At 37.7% G+C, this 24,301-nt stretch overlaps 1 protein-coding gene across 1 annotated transcript; it reads right to left on the bottom strand.

Moving 5' to 3' along the window:
• Positions 1-377: 377 nt before the first annotated feature.
• LOC131249078 (homeobox protein HD1-like) lies at positions 378-24,301 on the bottom strand. The gene is made up of 5 exons (XM_058249643.1): positions 23,621-24,301; positions 22,992-23,112; positions 2,720-2,907; positions 1,940-2,071; positions 378-1,093 (listed from the first exon to the last, which is right to left on the bottom strand). The coding sequence occupies exons 1-5, from the start codon at positions 23,936-23,938 to the stop codon at positions 953-955; spliced, it is 900 nt and encodes a 299-aa protein (XP_058105626.1). The 5' UTR covers positions 23,939-24,301; the 3' UTR covers positions 378-952.

The following is a 24,301-nucleotide window of genomic DNA, read 5'->3' as shown; positions in this document are numbered from 1 at the left end:
CTCCAAACCAACATCTCAACTCCAATGCCAAACACCACAAATTCCATTCAAGCTTTCCCAATGTGAATTGTCACCTTCGATCATTTGCTTTATGTGTTTGGATCAGTGTTTAAAACTCAATTGAGTCATTCCAATACCCAAATTTCGTTTTTTTTTTTCTCTTTTTCTTTTTGGTGTCTGGATGAAACTGTATTGATCCTCTCTTTCGATCCGAGTCGTCACTGAGTCAAGTAACTCGGTTAGTTCATATCAAGTACTCAATTCAGTTTCTAAACAGTGGTAGTTTGGAATTTACATCATTGGAATGGATCTTTTTTCTGAGTTTTAGCTTAATATTCTATTTCAGGATGATAGAGACCATTAAAAAAAGAGAACCATTTGTGGACATGATGATCTATGGACTATATTCAGTGACCTAAAATCTTTATACAGAAACCTGAATACATATGACAATGTAAGCACATATATTACATTCAAGGAATGCGATTTGCAGACATGCATCTCTAGTCCCCAGACATGCCAACATGGCAAACGTGCACGAATTCAAGCTCTTCATCAAGTGGACCACATGATTAATATGCCCTGGCCCAACAAATATGAAATTCTGCTCATCAAAACCACATATTCATACAAGAAATGACAGTCGAAAAGGTCGAACCAATGGTCCATATTCGGCATACATGCATGCCCCACCTGATGACGAGACTGGCCTGATCTTGCACATGGTGTAGCATCTGGGTTTAGCAGCAGCAGCTGCGCGTCTGCAAGTAACATTCCTCATTACATTTTCTATATTCAAGCTGAAATTTCGATATTTCAGACAAGGCCAGATGGGTTGTTTCGATGTTTGGCTCGAATCATTCATCCTTGTACTTATACAACATCTACTACCTGCAAAATGTACACCTCTGATTTCTCATTCAATGTGTGGAAAGAAATGAGAAATATCGATCTACCGTTTGCGCTTTGACTTTAAAGCCGTCATGGATTGAGAATTGCTGTGCCAGTTTCGCTTTCTTTGGTTGATAAACCAGTTATTGATTTGTTTTAGCTGCAAACCCGTCTCCTCGACTAGTTTCGCCTTGTCTTCTTCCTGCAAATTACATTATATAGAGGTTAGTCTCATTTTCCATTTGGACGCACTATTGAAAAAAATTGCAATATGACCAAATTGTAATTACCAACCTATATATTTGCACTGACGGACTAGGCTACAAATCACAATCATGGTAATTTCAAGATGGACATGAGAGGAACATGATTGTAATTCGAGGACGACACTGTGGATGCTAGAAATTGCAATAAGCTTACTGAATTTTTGTCAATCGAAGTATTGCAATTCAATTCAGTTGGATGTCCAAACACAGGACATTGGACGCTTGGGGAACAATGAATTGAGAAAAATGCTGAGTACCCAAACACCATAATTCATAATTCTATGTAACATTTCGAGTCAGTAGACCAGAGAACAAATGAATATGATTGTCTGGTCAGTGTATTTCTTGCATGGTACCCCATGAAGAGTGTGTTAGACTATATGGACAGTCCAGATCGATTGATCAGACTGTCCACATGATCGAATTCAACTCATCGTTCTGTATATCCAAAATGTAGAAGATAGTAGAATCTCAAGAAGGGAGCAAAGATTAACAAATGTGGGGTGCAGCGATCAGAACCTTTCATCCTGTAAACCTGACCATGAATTACTGATGATTCAAATATCACACCGATCAGATGATCCATGGTGTCCGACCATGGCACAAAAATGGCCAGTTTATACTCAGTAAACAAATCATACGACCACAATAGGGCTCACTAGATGAATGGTTGCGATCGCTGAGGTGGGCCAGACATACAATGGTGGGGCAGTCTTATGTCTGATAACATTACAGATGATGATGTTAAGAAAGAATTGGATGGTATAGATGCAGCTTCTTACTGTTGGGTATGGCCATTTTGAATGTTGTTGCCACCAGTTCTTCAAGACCGATGTCGTGTCGCCAGGCAACTTTCCGGCCCTTCTCTTTCTCAGTATCTCCTCCCTTACATCTTCAATTCTTGATTTAAATCCCTGTATAGAATTCAAGGTGTCCATGTTTAAAATGCTGATCATCCAGCCATTGAGTTCTGACGAACACATTCAGTATAAGACGAGTAAGGGTACTTAGAAGCACCCAAAATGTGCGATCTAGGCCGTTCATCACAAGGGCTTCATGATGAATATTCCATTTGTAGAGGTATGTGTTCTTCAAATGTTGTCTATTGTTATTCTTGTCTAACCAAGTGCTTCTTTTACACACGTATGGCCCATCTGATGAATTTACTGCCATGAATTTTAGGCCATGGTACATTCAGAGGGGCCTGCTTGTTGAATGGCCTAGATCTTGCACACACATGCCACATTGCCGAATAGCCTCCATTGAGTTATTATGATGGCATTTGGTATAAGATGAGGACTCCACTTCGGGTGGGCCCCGTATTGAAATGTCCCCTGGACAAAAAATCAGGCTCTTACAGTCCATCTGCTTCTTTACACAATATGGCCTTTTATCAGCCTGATTTTTGGGCCTATGGTATATTCAATGCCAGGAACACCTGACAAACGGCTAGGATCCGACACAAATTCAGCAATGGCACGTATAGGACACTTTCTTTGGCTTATGCAGATGGGTGCTTTCAAGTAGCATTCCAGTTTCCAGTAATCACACAAGAACATCACCTGTTTCAATTCAATCTTCAGTTCATGCCTAACTCTTTCCATCAATGATCGCTCCGATTCCGTCGGAATCAGTGGGCCAAATCCCATCATGTCGTTTCCATCTGAGCCGATATCTAATGCACAATCCATCTGCAATTCATCTTCATCATCGGACATCGTCGCACCTGTTCCTTCGCCGAGGCTAACTCCTAAAACAGGTTAAGCATAATGGGTTTTCACATTAATCACTCCGCCGGCCGATTGTCTTAATTTCAAGTAAGAAATAGAAATTGGAAGTTCAAGTTATTGCTTTGAACATGGCTCACACATTCTCTAATCTCTAGCCCATACCCTCCTGGCATTAAGATATGGTGTTTTCTGAAAGACCTTCATCCATTCACATTATGAATTGGGTTGGAATACTTGGATTCATTCATTGGTCCATGGGGTGCAACTCATGTAGGTTGGGTTGGGTTGATGATCGAGCCAACCCCAACCTAACCTCAAGAGTAGGCCTGATGTCTAACCTAACACAAGCCCAATGTGAGGTATTGAATACTTAACCCTAATGCAATTCAGATCATGTTAAATGGCTTAGGTCAGGTTAATTAGCATTTAGAAGTAATAAATTCTAATACATAAAATCAAACATCTAACAAACAATAGCATTTTTAGATTAACACTTATAATTACTGAAATAACACTAGTAAAAGCAAGTATTCGTTAAACTATTGAGCATTTGGACCCAAGTGAAATCCAATCATGATTCTTATTTTCCATGCAAGGAGTCATAAGCTATCACCAACTTAATCTTTAGCATCGACAATTCTAGCTCTGCACCTTACTTTTTATACAAGTATGATTTTATATTTATATCATGTACGTTAGTGATGTAGGACATGGCACAAATACATTCCTAGCATGGTTGGGCCAAAAGAAGGTGAACTGTAAATTGGCGTCAACTTTTGATCTAGGTATTGCTATGGAACACAACATACCAATCTTTACTGTGACGGGCCATGTAGGGTGAATTGACCCATGAGGTGGGTGGCGTTTATCCATTTCTCAAGAAAACACACACTTTTAACTCAAAAATGAAATTTTAGGAAAAATTACTATTTTTAATCATTTCATTTTTTTAGTATTTCCTTATTTTTAGAGTTTTAGATTTTCTTTTTTCTTTTTTTATTTTATTTTTATTTTTATTATTTAATAATTTCTAATCATGCTAGAACTCTTCTAACAAAAGTTTATTTGAAAATTTTACTTTTAGAAATTAGGCTTTAGAAGAGTTTTACTAGAATTAGAACTTTTATTAGAGTTAGAATTTTTCTATTTTTATCATTATGAATTGTGGTTTATTTTTTCTTTACTAACGGTATAATTGAGACACAATTATACAATTATTAATTAAAAAAATTTTAAATTTTCTTTTTCTTGTGTATTCAAGATTTTTATCACTTGAGGAAGACGGTCATTTCCATCATTATCTCTTCACACCCTTCCCTATGTCAGTTAGTCATGACTCATATGCATATGTACTACATATAAGGTTAAACCTAGATAGCCTCAATCCAAAGCCCAACCCAACCTAGGGTTTGGTTGGGGGCTAGTAGCAAGAGGCCGACCCAACTTAAAGACAACCTTACTGAATAGTCAGGTTGCGGGTTGAGCCCAACCCAAGCTTCAACCTTGGCTCCACTCCCTAGCAAGGCCATCAATGGGCTAAGCTGGCCTGTCGGGCTTTCTAACAAGCTGTCATGGGCTGGAATTGGGTTTAAATGTGGGGTCCATGAACTGGGCTTGGGCCTGATTGTCTGTCATGCTTGGTTTTCCTATATATATATATATATATATGATTGGATCACGAAGATCTTGTGGATAAATGTGATAGGTCTGTGTGTGGAATGTGAGTTCAGCAGTTTTATTAAGCTGTCAATTATTGGTAGGGTGGCCCACCTATGATTGGACCAGCTTTACTTTTCATACATTGGTCTTCACCTTGGGTGCCAACTTATGCATTGCTTAGATGTCCCGCACGCATGCCAGTAAGCATGTGTCGTGCATGTGGGGCTATCGGATCTCAACACCCTGCTGAAAGATTAATCCTACCAAAAGAGGATTTCCAACTTGGAACTGAGGTTGGAATACTTAGGAATAGAAACCCAATGTAGTTCCAATCAAACATGTTCACATGCACCGTTGTATGTGAACTTTCACACACAACACTTTCTTGCCCATCAAGGGTCAATGGTGCAGCATATAAAGGTGGGCTGCATCATAAAGATTATCTGGACAAAAAATGGACCAGTCCACTAATTATCTAGGCAGTACTAGACCATTTAGTCAGACCATGAGCTGCATGCCCCTTGATTTTTCCAGAGTAGCTGGCGTAGAGAGTGGACCATCATGGTTTTCACCCCTAATGATCTTTATTGTCTTAACCACATTTTAGATGGGTTGGATGTTCTACATAAGTGATATGTTGGCAGGAATGGAAGTGTTGTATGTGAAAGTCGAACATTTCTTGCTTGGAAGAAAGAAGAGGATTAGACATATAACATTGTGCCTCTTGCCTCAAAGGCCAACAATACTCTCCTTTTCTCCCTCATGTGTTTTTTTTTTTTTTTTTTTTTTTTTTTTAAAAAAAAAAAAAAACACTTTAAACTTTTGATGTAGAGCGGGTCCAGACACTTTCGTGGCAAAGATGGACCAAAGAATGTCTGATTGGTGGCAGAAACGATCTGGACCATCAAGACCTTAAATCAGTCATATCTCACAAATGAGGATGAGTTTTCTGACATATTATATATGATTTTGGGGTAGTAGAACCTACTTAAGCCTACCTACCCTGCTATGTTGGGTTGCCCATGTCGGATTTTCAAGATTCCATCGGATCAACGATCAAAAGTCCTGTTTATTTTTGTTTTTACTATAAATAGTAAGTTTTAGTTGGAGTGTAACTTTTGATCCTTTGAATTGTAGAAGTCGTGCCTAACATGAAAAGATCGAGCATAGAAAAATTAGGAGAACTATAAATTGTAAGTTTACTATTTATAGTTAGTCACATTTTTAAGGTGTTGAGTTCGAATCAAGTTTAAATCTTCGTCCTAGGTTTGAGAACCTTATCTAAAGAGTTGTAATTTCTTCTTCTTCTTTTTTCTTTTTTATTTTATATCATTGATCAAATTATTTTGAATTTATTAAGAATTTTTCATGCTTTTATCCCTATTGGATTTGAGGAAGCTCTATGAGGAGTCCATAGAACTTCGTGGATTCAGAGTAGTTATCCCCTGAGGAAGACTATGATTGACCTCATCACGTCCCTCCCTGTTTCAGCTTTCTACATTCAGTAAAAAAACCATCATGTACAATATGGAAGTGTGTGAAAGCCGTCATAACTGACTGTTGATCACTAAAACAAAACCATGTTTCCCCTAGTTTGGGAGAGGATAAGGTTAGGGTTTAGGTTTGGAAGAAGAGCAAGAAGAGAAGGGTTTATGGATTGGAGCAAGGTAATACAATTATTTTTTTAAAAGGAGTTTGCTAACCTAACCATAGCTAGCTTTTTTGTTCAAAAAATTAAGCAATGTGTGTGTGTGTGTGTGTGTGTGTGTGTGTATCATATTTAGAAAATGGAAGACATTATTTGAAAGGAATGGTGAAAAGGGATTCATTATGCCAACTTGGTACTACAACTAGCATAAGGAGTAGGACCAATGGTCTCTTTGGGCTCTGCCCTCCATTCATACTTTCTTGCTTTCTAATTTCTTAACTAGATGACATATTGGATATGTTACATGATATAAAGATTTTTACAAAATTGACCTTAGGAGTGGATACTATCAAATTGGGTGACAAATAAAAAATCACTTTTAAAACCTAAATGTCCTTTATGAATGGCTTATTATGCTATTTGGTTGTCAATTGCACAAAGAACCTTCATAGGGCTCATGAATCAAGTTTTGAGGTTCTTTTATTAAAAAATTAATGGTTACTTATTTTGGTGATATTCTTATATTTTTTGTTCTTTTAATCATGAGTTTACTAAGCATGTGCAATAAGTGTTACAAGCTTTGTAAAGATAATAGCTTTATATCAATTTTAAGAAGTGTGCGTTTATGATCGACAATGTAGCTATTTTATACTATGTCATTTTATGACAAAGTGTCTGTTTGGGATAGGTGCTTCAGAATCACATAGATTTAGATCTAGGATGGCAATCCAATGGCACTAAGTAATCACAAGACAACACATAGATTTAACGTTGAAAACCCTTTCGGGGAAAAAACATGGCACAAAGCGATAGAATTCCACTATGAAAACATAAATTACAAAGAGAAAGGACTTACCCGATTTAAACAACCTCGAATCTCACCCTTGCTATACCCTTTGATAACCCTAAAACCCTTTTAGGAACACTTGGAAACTTTTAAAAAGCCTTATAATCTCTTAGAATAGCCTTAAGGGCCCATATTTATAGTTTAAGAAACTCATCTTCTGCACCTCTGCAAAACCGCCTCAAATTTACGCAGTCCGCGCAAAATCTGTGTAACCTTCAACTGGTCAAAGGAGGGCTTTGACTGGTCGAGGGACCCTCTCGACCGGTCGAGCCTGACCCTCGACTGGTCGAGTGACCCGGAGATCCCAAATACAACCTTGCTGGACTTTGAGTTGAGCCAGTTACGACCGGTCGAGCAGGCCTTTCGACTGGTCGAGTAATGCGGAGAAAACAAGATTTATGACATCCTTTTGCAACAATCTCCACCATGTCTTCAATATTTAATCGTGTAGCTCCTTGACCTCCTCTTATCTCTGCATTACATTATAGCTTTTCATGTATACTCCATCCTTCTTTTTCGCCATCGCCAAGCCCAGAGAAGTTGCATAAAACTTGAACTTCTCTATAGGAACGACCTTAGTGATCATGTCTTCCGGATTCTCACTGGTATGAATCTTCTCCAGAGTTACGCCTCCTTCCTCAAGCACCTGTCGGATAATATAGACATCTAACTAATTGCTCCACCTGTTAATACAAACGAGTAACCTGAAGTTGACTTCCTAGAATTCACACTGCCTGTGTAATCTGAATCCACATACCCTTCCAACTTTACTCATGTCTCGTCAAAAGGAAAGACGTAGTCTTCTTACCATCTCACTACTACCCAATATTGCTTGCCAGGGTATTCGCTCATAACACCGATAACCTGTGAAATAACCGGTCTAGTACAAACCATGGCATGCACTGCTAAACCGTATTCGAATAAGGCTCATGAGAAATATCCTGCTTTTCTTCATCTGTTTTTGGGGCATGTACTGAAAAAAACTTAAGGAGAGACGCGTAGAGAACGCTCTCTGGCTTTGCGTGGTCCATCACATACTTGATCAATAGCTACCCAAGGTATTCTGCTTGAGATAACCAAAGCCTACTCCTCTTCTAGTCTCAACGCTGAAAATCATCTTTGCAGCCCCCCGATCCTTCATCATGAATGTCCCACTTAACCGAGTCTTCAGTACCTTGATTTTAGACATGTCATAATTGGCGATCTACATGCCATTAGCATATAATTCCTGACTCACCATGAATGAATCAAACTTTATACCACTACCTAGGCAACATGTCGTACCATGACCTCCTACAAACTCTTTTTCTCAACCCCTTTAACTTCAAACCGCTCTGGTTGTTCATGTAGATCTACTCTTTCAATTTTCCATACAGAATTACAGACTCCACATCCATCCTTCCAGTTCAAGATCGCATGTGCCAACCTGCGCCAATCACAAATCTAATCAGGAACGTGCCTGACATCAGTCAAGGTACACTCCATCCTATCAACCATCTTGATGCGTACCGAACCAACAGCCACAACATTACAAGCAATGTCATTGCTCATATATACCTGTCCACCATCGCACTCCCTGTAACTGGTGAACCAACTCTGATGAGGAGTCATGTGAAAAGATGCCCATGTGTCTATAATTCACTTGTCCTTACGATCATTGTATGGTCGTCTAATCGTAAACATAGACAAAACATCACCATCACCTCTATTTAATGCATCTGACGTGGCAGCATTGGCCTCTCTATACAAAGCCTCAGAATCTTCTCTCTTAGATTTAGAATTTTCACAATCCTTCTTCACATGTCCTTCCATCCTACAGTTCCAGCACTTTTACATTTCCTTTGCCCTTGCCCTTGTATTTGGATATAGAACCTGAAGAACCTGTACCTTGTTTAAAATTTCTACCCCTTGTAAGCAGTACATCAGAAGATATCCCCATGTCGATGTTAAGCTTTCTCATAGCCTTTCCTTGAAGGGCTGAGATTACAGTGTCAACACTCAAGTTTTTATTCGTAGTGCACATTGTGTCCTTTAATGATTCATACGACGTCAGAAGAGAATTCAGCAACATACATGCTTATTATTCATCTTTCATTATTTCTTCTATATCCAGCAATTTGTAAATCAATTTATTAAAGTTGCTGATGTGAGCCTCCAGATCTCCACCATTTATCATCTTGAAGTTATACTACTGCCGCTTTAAGTGTAGGCGATTTTCAGATGATTTTTTCGCATAGACATCCTCTAACTTCACCTATAACTCGCATTTTTCTCCCTCATGACATTATAGAGAACCTCATCCATGAGACATAAATGAATCGATGATAAGGCCTTCTTATCAAGAGTATTCCAATCATCATCAGTTATAGTAGACTTTCGCTCCTCAAGAGCACCATCTTCGTCTTGCTTGATTAAGGAACTGATCATCTTGATCTTCCATAACTCAAAATTATTTTTCCCTGAGTACTTCTTAATCTCATACCTAGTACTTCCCATTAATGCTAATCCCTCAGATTTAGATCTGTGCCCCAACGATTGCTATGATACCACTTGTTGGGAATTTGTATTGCGAAATAACACAAATCTAGATCTAGGATAGCAATTCAATAGAACCAAGTAATGACAAGAGAACACATAGATTTAACGTGGAAAACTCTTTCGAGAAAAAACTATGGCACAAAGTGACAGAATTCCACTATGAAAGCATAAATTAATGTTGAGGGTCAAATATTACATATTAGAAGCTAATTATTACCTGTATTTACGAACATGGTACTGTTTAATGGCCTATTTTAAACGTGTTTGTGTTGCAAGGTGACTTTACAAGCTTAGACTAAAACAGGATGCTTAAAGCACAGATTTAATGCTCAGAATTCACCAAGTCAAGGGACAGACTCTAGGGGACCAAGATCGACGGATTTACACGCCAGAGATCTGAGAAAATCGAGAAACTGAAGCTCAAGTGGCTCGAAATTGGTCCAGAATGCAAGATCACAAGGTTCTCACCATCTGTTCGGCTTGAAAATTCATACATGGCCTGGGGACCATAAATTAACCGTACATGTCAAAAATAAGCCATTGGATCTAGGTAGAGTAGCCCAACGGACAAATCAGCCCATAAAATATTGAATTCGGGCCCACCTGATGTATGGATATGCTCCATTTTTGGTCCCAACCGTTTAAATATTGTGAGAAAAGATATGGACGGAGCGGATTTATTACATGCATCAAGGTGGGACCCATTTGTGGGAGAGAGAGTACGCACTGGATGTGCACTCACGCCAAACACGCAGTTTGATTGCGTTTGACCCACGCCCGCCTGATTTCCTAAACAGAGATGGAGTTTCTCTATTTTCTTTCACGTACATCCGTCCACGGGATGTAGCAGTGGGCCACCACATCATGTATTTAGATGGTCCACACCATTCATTCACTCCAGAATGTAGGCGTGACCATCGCCTCGGTGACGGACTTCTACAAGATAGCGGCGACTAGTTTTTAAACTATCCAAACGGCAGACAGACGGTGTCAATTACAAAGAGAAAAGACTTACCCGATTCAAACAACCTCGAATCTCACCCTTTCTACACTCTTTGATAACCCTAAAACCCTTTTAAGAACCCTTGAAAAACTTTTAGAAAGCCTTAAAATCTCTTAGAATAGCCCTAGGGATACCTATTTATAGTTTAAGAAACTCTTCTTCCGCACCTCTGCGAAACCGCATCGAATTTACGCAGTCCGCGCAGAATCTGCGTAACCCTCGACTGGTCGAAGGAGGGCTTCGATTGGTCGAGGGACCCCCTCGACCTGTCAAGCCGACCCTTGACTGGTCGAGAGACCCGAAGATCCCAAATACAACCTTGTTGGACTTTGAGTCGAGCGAGCTACGACCGGTCGAGCAGTGCAGAGAAAACAAGATTTAAGCCATCCTTTTGCAACAGCATCAAGTTCGTTCTTTTTTTGTTTTTTTACACACAGACACCACATGGGTACTCGAATCCATGACCTCAGTGTTGAAACGTAGTCTTTCTACCACTAATCCATGGGTTAGAACCCACAAGGCATTAAGGTTGACAAGGAAAAAATCAAAGCAATCATGGATTGGCCAACCACAGAATTGGTCACAGAACTAGAGCTTTCACAGCCTAGCATCGTTTTATCGATGGTTCATTAAGAACTTGCCCTCATGATCGATTTCATAAGGGCCAAAGACTTTGCTTAGATATGAGAAACCCAAAAGAATTTCAACTCAATTAAGAAAAAGCTAATTATGGTACCCGTGACTATCTTGTCAAGTATTAATAAAGTATTTGATGTAGAATGTGATGCATTTCACATAGGTATTGAGTCGTCTTAGGCTAAAGAGTATAGCCAGTAGCCTTCCTTAATGAGAAACTCAATGATAACAAGCCCTTCGATTTTGGTGTCACTACATATTACATTGAAGCCTACACTATAATCCAACCCCTTTGATTTTGGTGTCAGTACTTAATACAAATGAAATTTGCATTATACTTATATCATGAGGACATCCACTTTCTCAATGCCTAAAAGAAGCTTAATGAAGGCAGGCTAAGTGAATATCATACCTGCATGAGTACATGTTTGTGATTCACTACAAATCTCGTGCTAACCCCACCAATTACTCAAACCTGACTTTATATGTAGTATATGTACATGTTAGTTATGATTAATATGTTCATGACTTGCATGGAAAATAGAGTTCATGATACTGTCCATGTTGTAGACTCCATGCTACATATGATTGATGGTCATAACTCTTCCTACGTAGCAAAAGGTGTTCATGATTGGAGCTGATGAGGGGCCTAAAGCTGAGATTTTGTCTGTTTTTTTATTTTATTCTTATTTTATGTTTAAGAGCAAAGGTTGTTAGCTTTATCTTGCTTGTGTAATTTAGATAGTTATAACTATTATTTTTAAACAGATTATTTGATGGCGAAATGCTTGATTTTATATGTTAATAGGGGTTCCATTAGATTTGGCAAGACCATATGTGTGTGAGTATTTAATACCTGAGTTTGGGTTTGGTTTTTGTCTGTTTTTTTATTTTATTCTTATTTTATGTTTAAGAGCAAAGGTTGTTAGCTTTATCTTGCTTGTGTAATTTAGATAGTTATAACTATTATTTTTAAACAGATTATTTGATGGCGAAATGCTTGATTTTATATGTTAATAGGGGTTCCATTAGATTTGGCAAGACCATATGTGTGTGAGTATTTAATACCTGAGTTTGGGTTTGGTTTAAGTTTAGGGTGTTGTTTTTAACTTTGTGCCATGGTTTTTTCCTAAAAGGGTTTTTCCACATTAAAATTCGGAGTGTTTGCATTATGCTTTCTTGGTGCAATAGGATTACCGTACTTGATTCATTTTTGTGTACTTCCAGTCCCCAACATAGGGCTAGGTTGGACCTCAGCTTATTCCTCTCTAGATTAGGTTGGGCTTAGGTTGATCCTCAACCCCACCGACCTGACCAACCAAAATTTCACCCTAGTAAGAAAATACAAAATCCTAAAACTAGTTATCCCAAAAAATAGGCCGGTACAATGCCATGATGGAGGAGAATGTTCCATGGTGGCCACTAATAGTAGTATGGGATAAAATGGACAGTCCAGATTGATGGGTGGACTGTCCTAGGTTCCTTTAAAAGCTTTGGGAGGGCACATCAACGAAAATGATGTGTAAAACCCGTCCTCATGAAAGTAGTGGGTTATTAAATGGTTGTTAAGAAATACAAACTTTGTTTATTCATTTATTTTAAAATAGAAATTTTATGTATTGCTTACCTTATTAAATCAGTATTTATATCCCGGTACCTAATTCAATCAACCTCTACTAATGATAAAGGGCACCACCTTGTTATTGTGTTATTAAATCAGTATTTACATCCCGGTACCTAATTAAATCCATTAAAAAAAAAAAGAAAGCATTGAACCGGCACCCAAATTAAAATCTCCAAATTTATGTAGCGGCTCATCTGATGGATGGAAATCTTGATTTTTGGGCATCCCACTTTTACGATGGGGTAGCTTCGTTGGATATGTTGTCTAGCGTATACTCACCAGTTTATGGAATGACTATTTTTGTCAGTTACAAAAATAAGAATTTTTATATATAAGGGGTTTTTTTGTTATTTGTGGAAAAAATGCCACTTAATTAATGGAAGGTACTATGATGAAATAAACTATAATTAATGAGGTAGCTTTAAAAGAGTCAATTTAATTAGGTACCGGGATGTAGATACAATATAAATGAGGTAGAGATATATAAAAATCCCTTTTTAAGATCCATTATTGTGAAATTTTATGACTTTGATCTTAAAGGTTTTAGTCTTATGTTCTAATCTAGTTCTCTTAAAATCCTAACAATATTTGAGTAGTGATCAGATATAGGCAAGGCTATACCATCTTTCCCTCCAACATGCTACTTGTGTATGAAATTGGTATTATGAAAACTGTAAAGCCAACCATGAAGTTGCTATGGAAAATGGTTTGAATCTTATGTTCTAATCTCTTCTTCCAAGAAGATTGTGAGCCCCGCAATGAAGATCACCTTTCTTGAAAATCAAGCTGATTTACTAACTAGGTGAGCCAGACCCATTCATGAGCCTTTAAACTTTCTAACACCCAAAATTCAAAAAAGTTTCTCTTATGGAACCCTAATTTGACTCCCATAAAAAATATTTATACCCTGTAATGGGCTTTATATATATATATATATAACTCCCTCTGCACTGTTATGTAAAGTACAAGACATCTGTCACAACAAATTGATTTTTTAGACTACTCATTTTGTTGCCTTTGACATGGATGGAAAATAGTTCTGGTGCTGTGAAAAAAAAAGTTTTAAAAAGCTTCTACGAGAACTCGTCATTACAACCATGTCAATTTAAGTGGCTTATCTTTTCGGGGATACAATCAACTACAAATAATAATAATAATAATAATAATAATAATGAAAGAAGTTAGCTCTGGACATTTATGCATTATGTTGTTAAAATATGACTCTTCTACTGGCATGATTGTAAGAACAACATATGTAGAGGGGTTTTGGGTCCTTACTCATGCCTCGGTGGTAGTAGACTCGTGAGAGTTTCAACATGAGATCATGGATTCGAGTACCCATTGTGGTGAAATCCCATTTTAGTGTGTGAATGCATGGGTGTGTGTGGGGTGTGAGTGCGTGTGTAAAAAATAAAAATGTAGAGGGGTTTTATATCACAATGTACCACAAGTTTCAAATATAGCCAAGATGATACATGAAAAATAATAATCTTGCATACATTGATACCTACTGGAGTTCTTTTTGAAATAACATATTTTAAGGGTGCATCAACTTGATCACTTATCACATAGTTTCTTCAGTCTTATTTGGTAAGCTTAAAAATGAGTTAAATTTCATTTTAGTTAATCCTAATTACATATTAGAGATTATAATATATAATATATAATTTCATTCAATTAATCACAATTATGTATTAGAGATGATATCATCTCTGTAACGAAGTTATGATTAACTAAAATGAGATGAACCCATTTTCAAGCCTCTACCAAATAGGTAGACATTTGGTAGACTATATCCCACATATTAACATAGAATATGGTAGGACTTAGTCTTATGCTCTAAATAGTTTGTATGATGGGCCTCACCTTGAAGGGGGGATAACCAAAAATTAAAAACCACAAATCTTTAGATTAAACTATTTCAATCCTTCGATGATACATCATGATGCCTTCTCAAAACCCTTAGGGCCCATTTGGCCACCTGCATTAGGTGGGATTCAGTGGGATTGCACTCCGCCGCCTGCCATATCCACCGTACATTCCTGTTTGGAAACCATATTTCATCCCGGGATATTGAACATCGGGTCTCCCGCCAATACCTCGTGTCAACAGGAAAGGTTTTGCAATCCCGTAAGCGACGCTTCGTATTCACCACAGGCTAGACCGCTTACGCTGCCGTGCATAAAGAGTGACGTCCATTTGGGTACGACACATGAACGTGGGCCCCTAGTGCTGTATGTGATTACATCTACTCCGTCCATACATTTTAGAAGATAATTTTAGATCATTACCCATAAAACTAAAAATTTTCCGAAGCTCAAATCGACCACACCATCAGAAACAGTGTGAATTGAACATCTACCATTGATAATTTCTTGGGGACCACAGAAGTTTTGTATCAATCTGATATTTGTGTTTTCACTTAATCAATGTCTTTGTGATATTATCAATAGGTTTTATGATAAAAAAACATACATGTAGGCCATAGAAAGGTTTCAACGGTGGAAATCATTATTCCCTATGGTATGGTCCAATTGAGATTTATATATACCTCATTTTTTGTCTCAACCATTAAAATGATCTGAAAAAAATGATGGACGGAGTGGATAAGACAATACACTGATGGTGGGCCCAACTAAGTGTACTCAGTACGAAAGGACGTACTGAGTAAGTCAGGACGATATAAAGTGGGTACCAATTCGATTTAACATTTTTGTTCCTGTGAACGCGTGACAGATGGATCCGACGAAGGAATGGGAGAATTTTTTGAGGTCGTCGGCCTGACATATATACTTCGTGGGAGGAAGCACGCTTGCAGGTCGAAGGATTTCGCGACAATAATCATCGCTCATTCACATGTTTGGAGGATGCGACGAAGGAATGAGAGAATTTTTTGAGGTCCCGTACAACAATTAGATCAGGCCAGAGACAAACAATGGAGACGTCTGCCCTTGCCGACATAGATTCCTACATAAATATCCGGACTCCGAACTCGGACATCTCAACCCAACCTCAACGTCAGACGTCAACAACGGTTACACAATGTACATCAACTGAAGACTTGAATATGACATTTGAGACGCCAACAACGGTTTCAGAGGGTACATCCACAGATGACTTAAATCCGCCCGTTGGGACGACCTTTTTTTTCCTTTTCGTTTCGATCAAAGTTCTTATTTTTGCATTGTATGTTGTGATCAAATTGTAGGAACTTCATTGATGCTATCTACATGGTCTTAAATGTTATGTATTGCAACTTTTAATTTGGACGACAGTACTCTCTATTAGGTCTTTTTAATTTCCATACATAGAATTACAATTAACATTTTCTCACCATTTTGAATAGAATTCAGCTCGTTGACAAGCCTGATTTCCTTTGTCCTGCCCCATTTTTGCTATGGAGCGCCTGATTTTCAGATCATTGATCAGATGATTCAACTACCTTGATCTGCACCGTATGTTGTAAGGTGGCCCATAAAGAGTGATCTGGACGGGGTGAATGGTCCAACTCGATGGTTGGATAGCAAGGATTGTGCAATCGGTGCAACTTTCGGGAGCATGGAGCTTCTGCTATTTGACAAGGCAGGACATCTAAGTTCTAACTGATTCTGACCGTCTATTTTGCAATCCATTGATGAGATAGTGAAGATCATGACCATCACAGTAGTGTGATTTTGGAATGGAGGCCAGTACGGAATGGAGTGGATGGACGGCCCACGTTGATGATCTGACCCTCCAAGTGTCTCAATATAAGCACCCGAGATGTAATGCATTGGATCGACGTTTGTATTTATTTATTCTCAAAGGACTGATTTGTATAACCTGGCCCACCATGGCTCACGTAACCATGCACAAGCCGTTATACTCTTGGAACTACTATGCATTAACCCCAACCTAAACTGTCCAATTGAGTGGGCCATGCTGTCAAGTCGAATAGGGGCATAATTCAAAAAATGACAGAGAACAAGTCTCCAATACTATCCAATCGCACCCATCAAACGAATGGTTAAAAATTAAAAGTTCAACAGTCCAAATTCAAAATCCAAATTCTCAAAATTCCGTCGGAGCCATCATCCCTGCCGTAGACAAGGTTCGGACATTTTGGATTGAGGGAACAGCTACGACGGAAGGTGATTCATCACGGTGTGCATGCGTACAGATATTCATAATCTCTCAGAGTATCTCTATTCCCTCTCTCTCCCACTTTGGCTTTGTTACCGCGACAAATTGACCGGCCGGATTTTTGCAATCCTCTCTTTCCCAAACAGGATATGGCCCCAATCCCGCGGGATAGAAGTTAGTTCCATATCTTCCAAACATGCCATTAAAAAGCATGGGATACACCCAATCCAAAGACAATACCTTACACATGCATTTATTGCTACTTTTTCAATTCCATCCAGCTTAATCTCACCTAATGTAGGTGGCCAAACAGGCCCTTAGGGAATAGATTTTTAATCGATATTTTTTTTATATCATTTATTAAGATATTTTATGTTTACTATTAGTGGGTTATTATATGATGTAGAGCGGCCAGGTTGCGAACACTTCCATGGCTAAGATGGACCAGAGAAGGCCCGATCGGAGGCAAAAGTGATCAAGACCGTCAAAACCCTAAAGTAGGCGTATTTCACAAACCGGAATAAGTTATTCTACGTACCATATATGATTTTGGCATAGGAGAAGCTACTTTAGCCAACCAACCCTTCTATGCCAGGTTGCTCATACCAAATTTGTGATATTCTCCATTGGATCGACAATCAAAAGTTCATTTTAATTTCATTTTTACTATTTATAATAAGTTTTAGTTCGATCATAACTCTTAATACTTTGAGCCTTAGGAGTCGTGCCCAACATGAAAAGGGCTTAGAAAAATTAGGAGAATAGTATGGTTAAGCCAAACTGGACAATTATAAATTTTGGCTGAAAACCATAAAGTCTAATAGAAATTATGACTATCTATAAATAGTAAGTTTATTATCCATAGTAAGTCACATTTTTAGAGAGTTTGAGTTAAGAGTTTGATTCCAAGACTTCTTCCTAGGTTTGATTTTACTATGTAAAGGATTGTAAATTCATTTTAATTATCAACAACCAATTTATTTTTAAATTTATTAAAATTTATTAAAATTATTTATTTTTCCTCGAGATATCTATGAGTCCCGAGAGACTCCGTGCAGTAATTTTCCCAAGAAGAGGGTAATCGACCTAATCGAGTCCATCCCTACGTCATTATGTGTTTTGTCCGCCAAGCTAAGGGTGTGTGGGAAATTTGGAGAAAGTAACGTAAGCTTCATATGTTTAATCATTGGAGCTGATCCTGTGCCACCAAAGGCACATGTACAGGTGGCATTCCAATATGAGATTCAGGCCGCTCGTTCATCAGATCTACAGTGAATGTGACTTTAAAAAAAAATTTTAAAAAAAAAGTCAATTGGTGGAGCAACCCTAGCCGTTTGATCTAGGAGGCAAAAAAAAGGTAAAATGTATTAATTGCAGATAAAATGCTCATTTGATTAGACGTGCCAAAAAGAAAAAGAACAGAGAAAGCTCCTTGATTAGACTGCAAGCATTGTCTAATCTACTGCATCTACCAAATGTAGCCCTAGTATGCAGGTAAATGAATAGGGAACTGATCACAAACAAGCAACATGGTACCATACCATCCAATCCACCAACATCCCATTTGTGTAGGAAATGATCAGTACCATGAACATGGTAGGCCCCATCATGAAGATCACCCTCTCAAATTCAGCTGATCCGCTTGCTAGGTAGGCCACACACATGTATCGAGTTAGATCATCGCTCGCCCATTGATTCCGATGATGAATCCCACCGGATGAGCGGACCAGCCTGATTTTTGTGCCTGCTGATCCTCATGGTGGGGTCTACCATTTCCACGGTGCTGATGCCCTAGAGAAATTGCACATTTATAGAAGAAATGGTACACTACCCCAAAGTTGTGGGACCTTGACGTTTGGTGACCAGTCCTCAAATGAATAATTGTCATCTGTAATGTAATGTGGAAGATAAGTAAGAGGTTCCTATTTGAAATAGTGAGTGATTAGTCACTCGGGCACTCTGAAATTGTAAACCTCTCATCCTGGCCCTCCATTGTCCTAAAAAATCACATTGTTTGAACAAATCCTGAATTCTGATTCCCAAACATCAGTCCGTTGAACTGGGCCATTGGATATTTTTTATTTATAACTGTCCCATAAATATCCACCAACCTGATGGTCAGATAATCAGATAAGGTTAACACATCTAGAACTGTGGGCCATGTGGTAGTGATCTGAAGTTAAAAGAGTGTAGTACAAGTCATCCCCATGTGATGCTGGGTCAGTGAAAGATGCCCCTCCGTACCTACCCAAATCAGGTCCAGGCTTTTTGTTATGAGATACCTGTGATACCTGCATTATATCGTACGTGCCCATTCAAGTACCTTGAATTGTGGCTCTGGATGTGAGCTGTGACGTGTAGTTTTTTCAAATCCATATCTTATATGAGAAAAAGCTTTGGTAATTACAGGTACGAAGATAGCCATGAGCTTTTCAAAAGTTCAACCTTGTATTTTGTCAATCTTCTCTTATTTCTCATTTATGTGATAATGAGAATATTAGCATTCTTAAGTAATCTTATGATTATGACTCAGAAATCATGTGAATAGTGAGTCATTCATATTATTGTAATATAGTTATGACCGATTAATTAAATTCTAAATAGAAAACTTTTAGTCTAGGAAAATGATGACATGCACAAATAGGAAAAAAGAAAAAAAAATCAATAACTTCGAAAAATTACTTCAAAGCCTTTCAAAATACATCAAAATATAATGAAATTTTTTACAAATTCATGTACGAACCCCCTGCAATATTTTCAAAATAAGATGATTGAACGTAGAGTGTTATTAGTTTCCCAAAGTTCTCATTACATAGATTGGCACTTCCTATCATTTGATGTGATTTCACCCCAGCTAGGTTATTTGTGGTCCATCAAACTAATATTGACACATATGTATGATTATATTCATTGTATTATTGAGTTTTATCTAATGTATTAAGTTAACAAGTGGATGTGATTGTTTTATGCATATAATGACAATGTATATGCATTATCCTTAGTGTGTCTGACAAGGAGGCGTTGACGATGATCATTGATTTAAAGCTTGGTCCGCTTCTCGCATAGTGTAGACCATTGAGTAGATGTGCACAATTTGAAGTAGTGCATGACAAGATGGACGTTGAGATGTACCTATGGTTGATCAATGGGGTACCCAAGATGAGCAAACACTAAGATTGGTTCAATTGACTTCGTGCCTGACTAAATAGTGCAAGTGTATGGATTGCTGAGATGGAAAATTAATATATAAGTGATCAAGAATACCCACAAATGATTATGCATATGGCAAGATTGCTAAATGGTGGCATTACTTTGTGTGCATTTTCAAGGCAATGTGCATAGGTTAGACTGTATCGAAAGGATGGTGGGAAGGAGCCAAGTCAAGAATGGATTACATAGATGGGTTAGAGAAATATCATAGATGATTACAAAGTACTAATGATGCACACGTAACTTATTTAAGGAATACGATTGAATGGATAGTCAAATTTTGGTGCAAATGTTTTTAAAATTTGATTCATATATAAGATATATTACTATTTTCAAATGGGCCTTTATTGATCAAGTTTGCAAAGTCAAATCTATTCAACCACAAAAGTGTATGTATGCCTCCTATTGATGCATTGGATTTGTGCATATCTACATATATATGGAATCAAATGTGCTTAAGAGAATAATCAAATGAATAATCAAGGACAAGCAATTGTTGATTACGATGACCCACTAATTTTATATATATATATATATATACACACACAGAGAGAGAGAGAGAGAGAGAGAGGAATGCTTACCTATGCACCAATTCTCACCAGAACTTGCGAGAACTTTTTTAGAACTTATCTCCCATGTTACGAGCCCAAAATTTACACAATCCATATGATGCAACACCCCATGAAATCTCTCAGTCCCAACTTTTACTCTTATCCAAAACTTTGATGGACCATGGAGAGAGAGAGAGAGAGAGAGAGAGAGGGAAGAGACTGTTTCCATTTGTCGTGGCCTACCAAAGTTTTGGATTTGGGTGAAAGTCAAGCCCCAAGGGTTTCATGGGGGCTGCATCACATGGATGGTTTAGATTTTGCACTCATATCATGGCAGATGAGTTCTAAAAAAAGTTCTCATGAGTTTTGTTGAGAAAAGGTGCAGGTAAGCATTCCCATACATACATACATACATACATACATACATACATATATATGTTATCTCTTGGGGAAAATACTAGTCTAAGAAATCTCATTAGAGCAAAGGCTTAATTTTTCATTTAAGAGGAACCATTGTAACATAGTTGCTATCAATGAACATTGGAAGAATAACACTTGCTATTAATAGATATGGTAAGTCATGACACCAACAGCTGCCATCAATTTGGGAGTTTCTGCATTGAAGCAATTAGGAATTTGCAGACTTAAATCCTATAAATTTAGGTACATGACCTAGGTGAATCATCAATCTCTAATCCAAAAATCCTTCCTAATTTTCTCCCTCTCTGGAAAATCAAGCTCACCAAGATTGTATGTATTATTTTCTCCTCTCACGTGGTTGAGAATCATCTCTGAAGACCTCCCCAAACCTCATTCAAATATGATTATCATGTTTATACATTTGAGATAATATCATTTTTGGATAAATACATTCCATATTGTGTTTCCACTTTTCGCCTTCAATCTCCACCTCAATATCTGCCACAAAATCTTGGATACAGCACTTCCAGTTTTGGCTATTATAGTTATTGAATTGTCTGTATGCAATTTACAATCATCAATATCTATAATTTGAAAATTTATTTATTTTAACAAAACATGTAATGCAATATTATCACAGTTGCAAGCAACAGCCGTTCTACCCAAAAAAGATTTGAAGTTCAAAGTTATAATTAATTATTTAAAATTGACTTAATAAATTATTATGCAGTACAAAAAAAAAAAAAAAACTGCTATTAAATGATAGATACACCCTTTCTTTCTGCTTCTAGCAATATAATAGTACATATTCTACTATATAATACCATAAGTTGGAAAGTTAGGTTGTATCTTTCAATAAAGGTAGGTGTACATAATTCCCTATAATGAAGGCGAAATTTAAAATTTCAGACTTAAAAGAAACGCAAGAAAAAATATATAAATAATAATAATAATAATGGAAAATTTCATCCATTATTAAAAGAATTTTTATAAAAATTAAAATCTCTGTCAATCGAAATAATGTTATGTGCAACTTAGTACAACTAATCCCATCAATTTCATGGCTATATATATAACTTACTATGGTAAGTTTCTTAGCTTGAAAACTACAACATACATTCACCAAGCTTGCTTGTAAGGTCGGCTTCTCCACCTCCCATTGAAAAGGAAGCCTATCAAAACAATATCTAATATTGAAAAAAAAAAAAAAAAAAAATCAGTATTATGCTGCGTTTGGATGCACAAGAAAAATTCTGAATTCTCTGGCTGTTTAGGAGGAACAACCAATATGGGTGATTTTTCTAGTATTCAGAATGAAGGTAGCCCAAACTCTCTTTCCTCTTTTTTCTTTTTTCTTTTTTTTTTTTCCTTTTTTTTTTTTTTTTTTTTTGGGGTTTCCTTTTTACGACCAAAAATTGCAATTCAATTGAATTATGCATCCAAACGGAGATAGATTATACAGCACCTCTCATAAAGCAAAGAGGGCAAAAGGAAAGTATTCTAGAAAAGAACCAGAACCATATGACTGGTATTATCACTCTTATCTATTTCCACCACCCACCTAACTAACTAACCTCTCCTAACAATAAAACTATCTGTAGTGGGCCCAACTCCACCCACCTCCGATGATAAAAACCATATTTACAATAAGCCCATTTGTCCATCATCAAACATAAAATCAAAGCAAAGCCAAACACCACATCTCCAACAAAACCCAACTGATCAAATCTTATTGTTATCTCTCACCACAAGCAATCTAACAATCAAAAAAATAAAAAACAAGAAAAATGAAATGAGTAGTTGAGAGAGAGAGAGAGAGAGAGAGAGAGAGAGAGAGAGAGAGTACCGGTGAGAGCTTGGAAGGACTGTTCAATCTCGCGGCAGGCCATGACGGCCTCAACAGCATGCACTCGGACGTGCTGCTGAAGCTGTTCTTTGAACGAACACAGCACCACTAGATATTGTGTCTACCCAAAAAAAAAAAAAAAAGATAATAATCAGTAAGACTCTATTTACAATTACTCCCCCTTATTTTTTATAAATACACCCCTTTTTTGCTTTTGATAAAGTGCAGGCCTAACATTGAAGTGTGCTGCATGGGGTATATGTATCAAAACCAAGGATCAAAATATCATTACCTTAATTAATTAATTAATAAATAATAATAATATGAGAGATGATATTTACACCCGTCATGATTATTTTCTTACACCAATTTTCCATTTGTTAATTGGAATGGTGAAATTAGAAATAATTGAATTCCCAAAAATGGAAAAAGGGTAGAGTGGGAGTAGATATTAATATTGATGAGAATGATATTAAGATAATAAAAATGATATTTAGAACCTCTCTTTTTACAGAATGCGCCCCCTTTTCCTACTTTTGGTCGTAGAAAGGTTTCAAGTATGAAAATATCAATTCCTTATCAATAGAAATCTTTTCCAGAGAATCCAAAACCTGGGTTTCGATGCTTACCAGGAAGTTGTCAAGATCTTGCTTCTCGTGAGGGGAGAGGATCATCTGATGGTGTTGAGATTGGTATGAACGGATGAGATGATGCGACTGAGCGAGCTGGGCATCAATGAGAGGGAGATGGTCCATCGGTGTGGCGACGCGGAGGCAGCCGACGTGGGCAGCTAGCAGCTGTTCGCAGAGCGGGTGGCTAACGATCTCAGCCTTTAATTGTCGTTGCTGCTCTGACGATGCAATCTCGTCGATGGGCCTCAACATGGGACCCGCACCACCACCACCCATCAATCCCATGCCCATCCCAAGCCCATGTTCTTGCTGCATTTCTTGAATTTCTCTCTCTCTCTCTCTCTCTCTCTCTCTCTCTCTCAAAGGAGTGAGGAGGAGAGTAGAAATGATGGGGAGCAAAGAAGGAAGAGAAAAGAAGAGGAATTGTGAATAGGGAAAAGGAAAAGTTAGGGTTGAGGACCACACATACACAGATGTTTCAGTGTATGTCTGTAGGGTTTTGGATGTAAAGCAGGCAGTTTTCTTGTTCTCTGTGAAACCCTTTCTTGGGATCTGAGAATGGACTTTCCGCAGGAGAGAATAGAAGAAAAGAGAGGAGAGAGAGAGTTTTGAATTTTGATAATTTTGTAAGGAGAGAATGGGATTATGGATCACCGGCTACTGTTGAAGTCTCTAATA

The sequence above is a fragment of the Magnolia sinica genome, chromosome 6 (assembly GCF_029962835.1).
Source record: "Magnolia sinica isolate HGM2019 chromosome 6, MsV1, whole genome shotgun sequence".
Classification (NCBI taxonomy): domain Eukaryota; kingdom Viridiplantae; phylum Streptophyta; class Magnoliopsida; order Magnoliales; family Magnoliaceae; genus Magnolia; species Magnolia sinica.
This window is presented reverse-complemented; position numbering and strand designations above follow the sequence as displayed.

Bases quoted from the DNA above. Each gene is read 5' to 3' on its own strand.
- LOC131249078 (XM_058249643.1), bottom strand. From the start codon at position 23,938: ATGCAGCAAGAACATGGGCTTGGGATGGGCATGGGATTGATGGGTGGT. The intron at 2,072-2,719 runs GTGATGTTCTTG...AATTCTATACAG, and splicing joins TGAAGATTGAATTGAAACAG to GGATTTAAATCAAGAATTGA. The intron at 1,094-1,939 runs GTAAGAAGCTGC...TGTAATTTGCAG, and splicing joins CAAAATGGCCATACCCAACA to GAAGAAGACAAGGCGAAACT.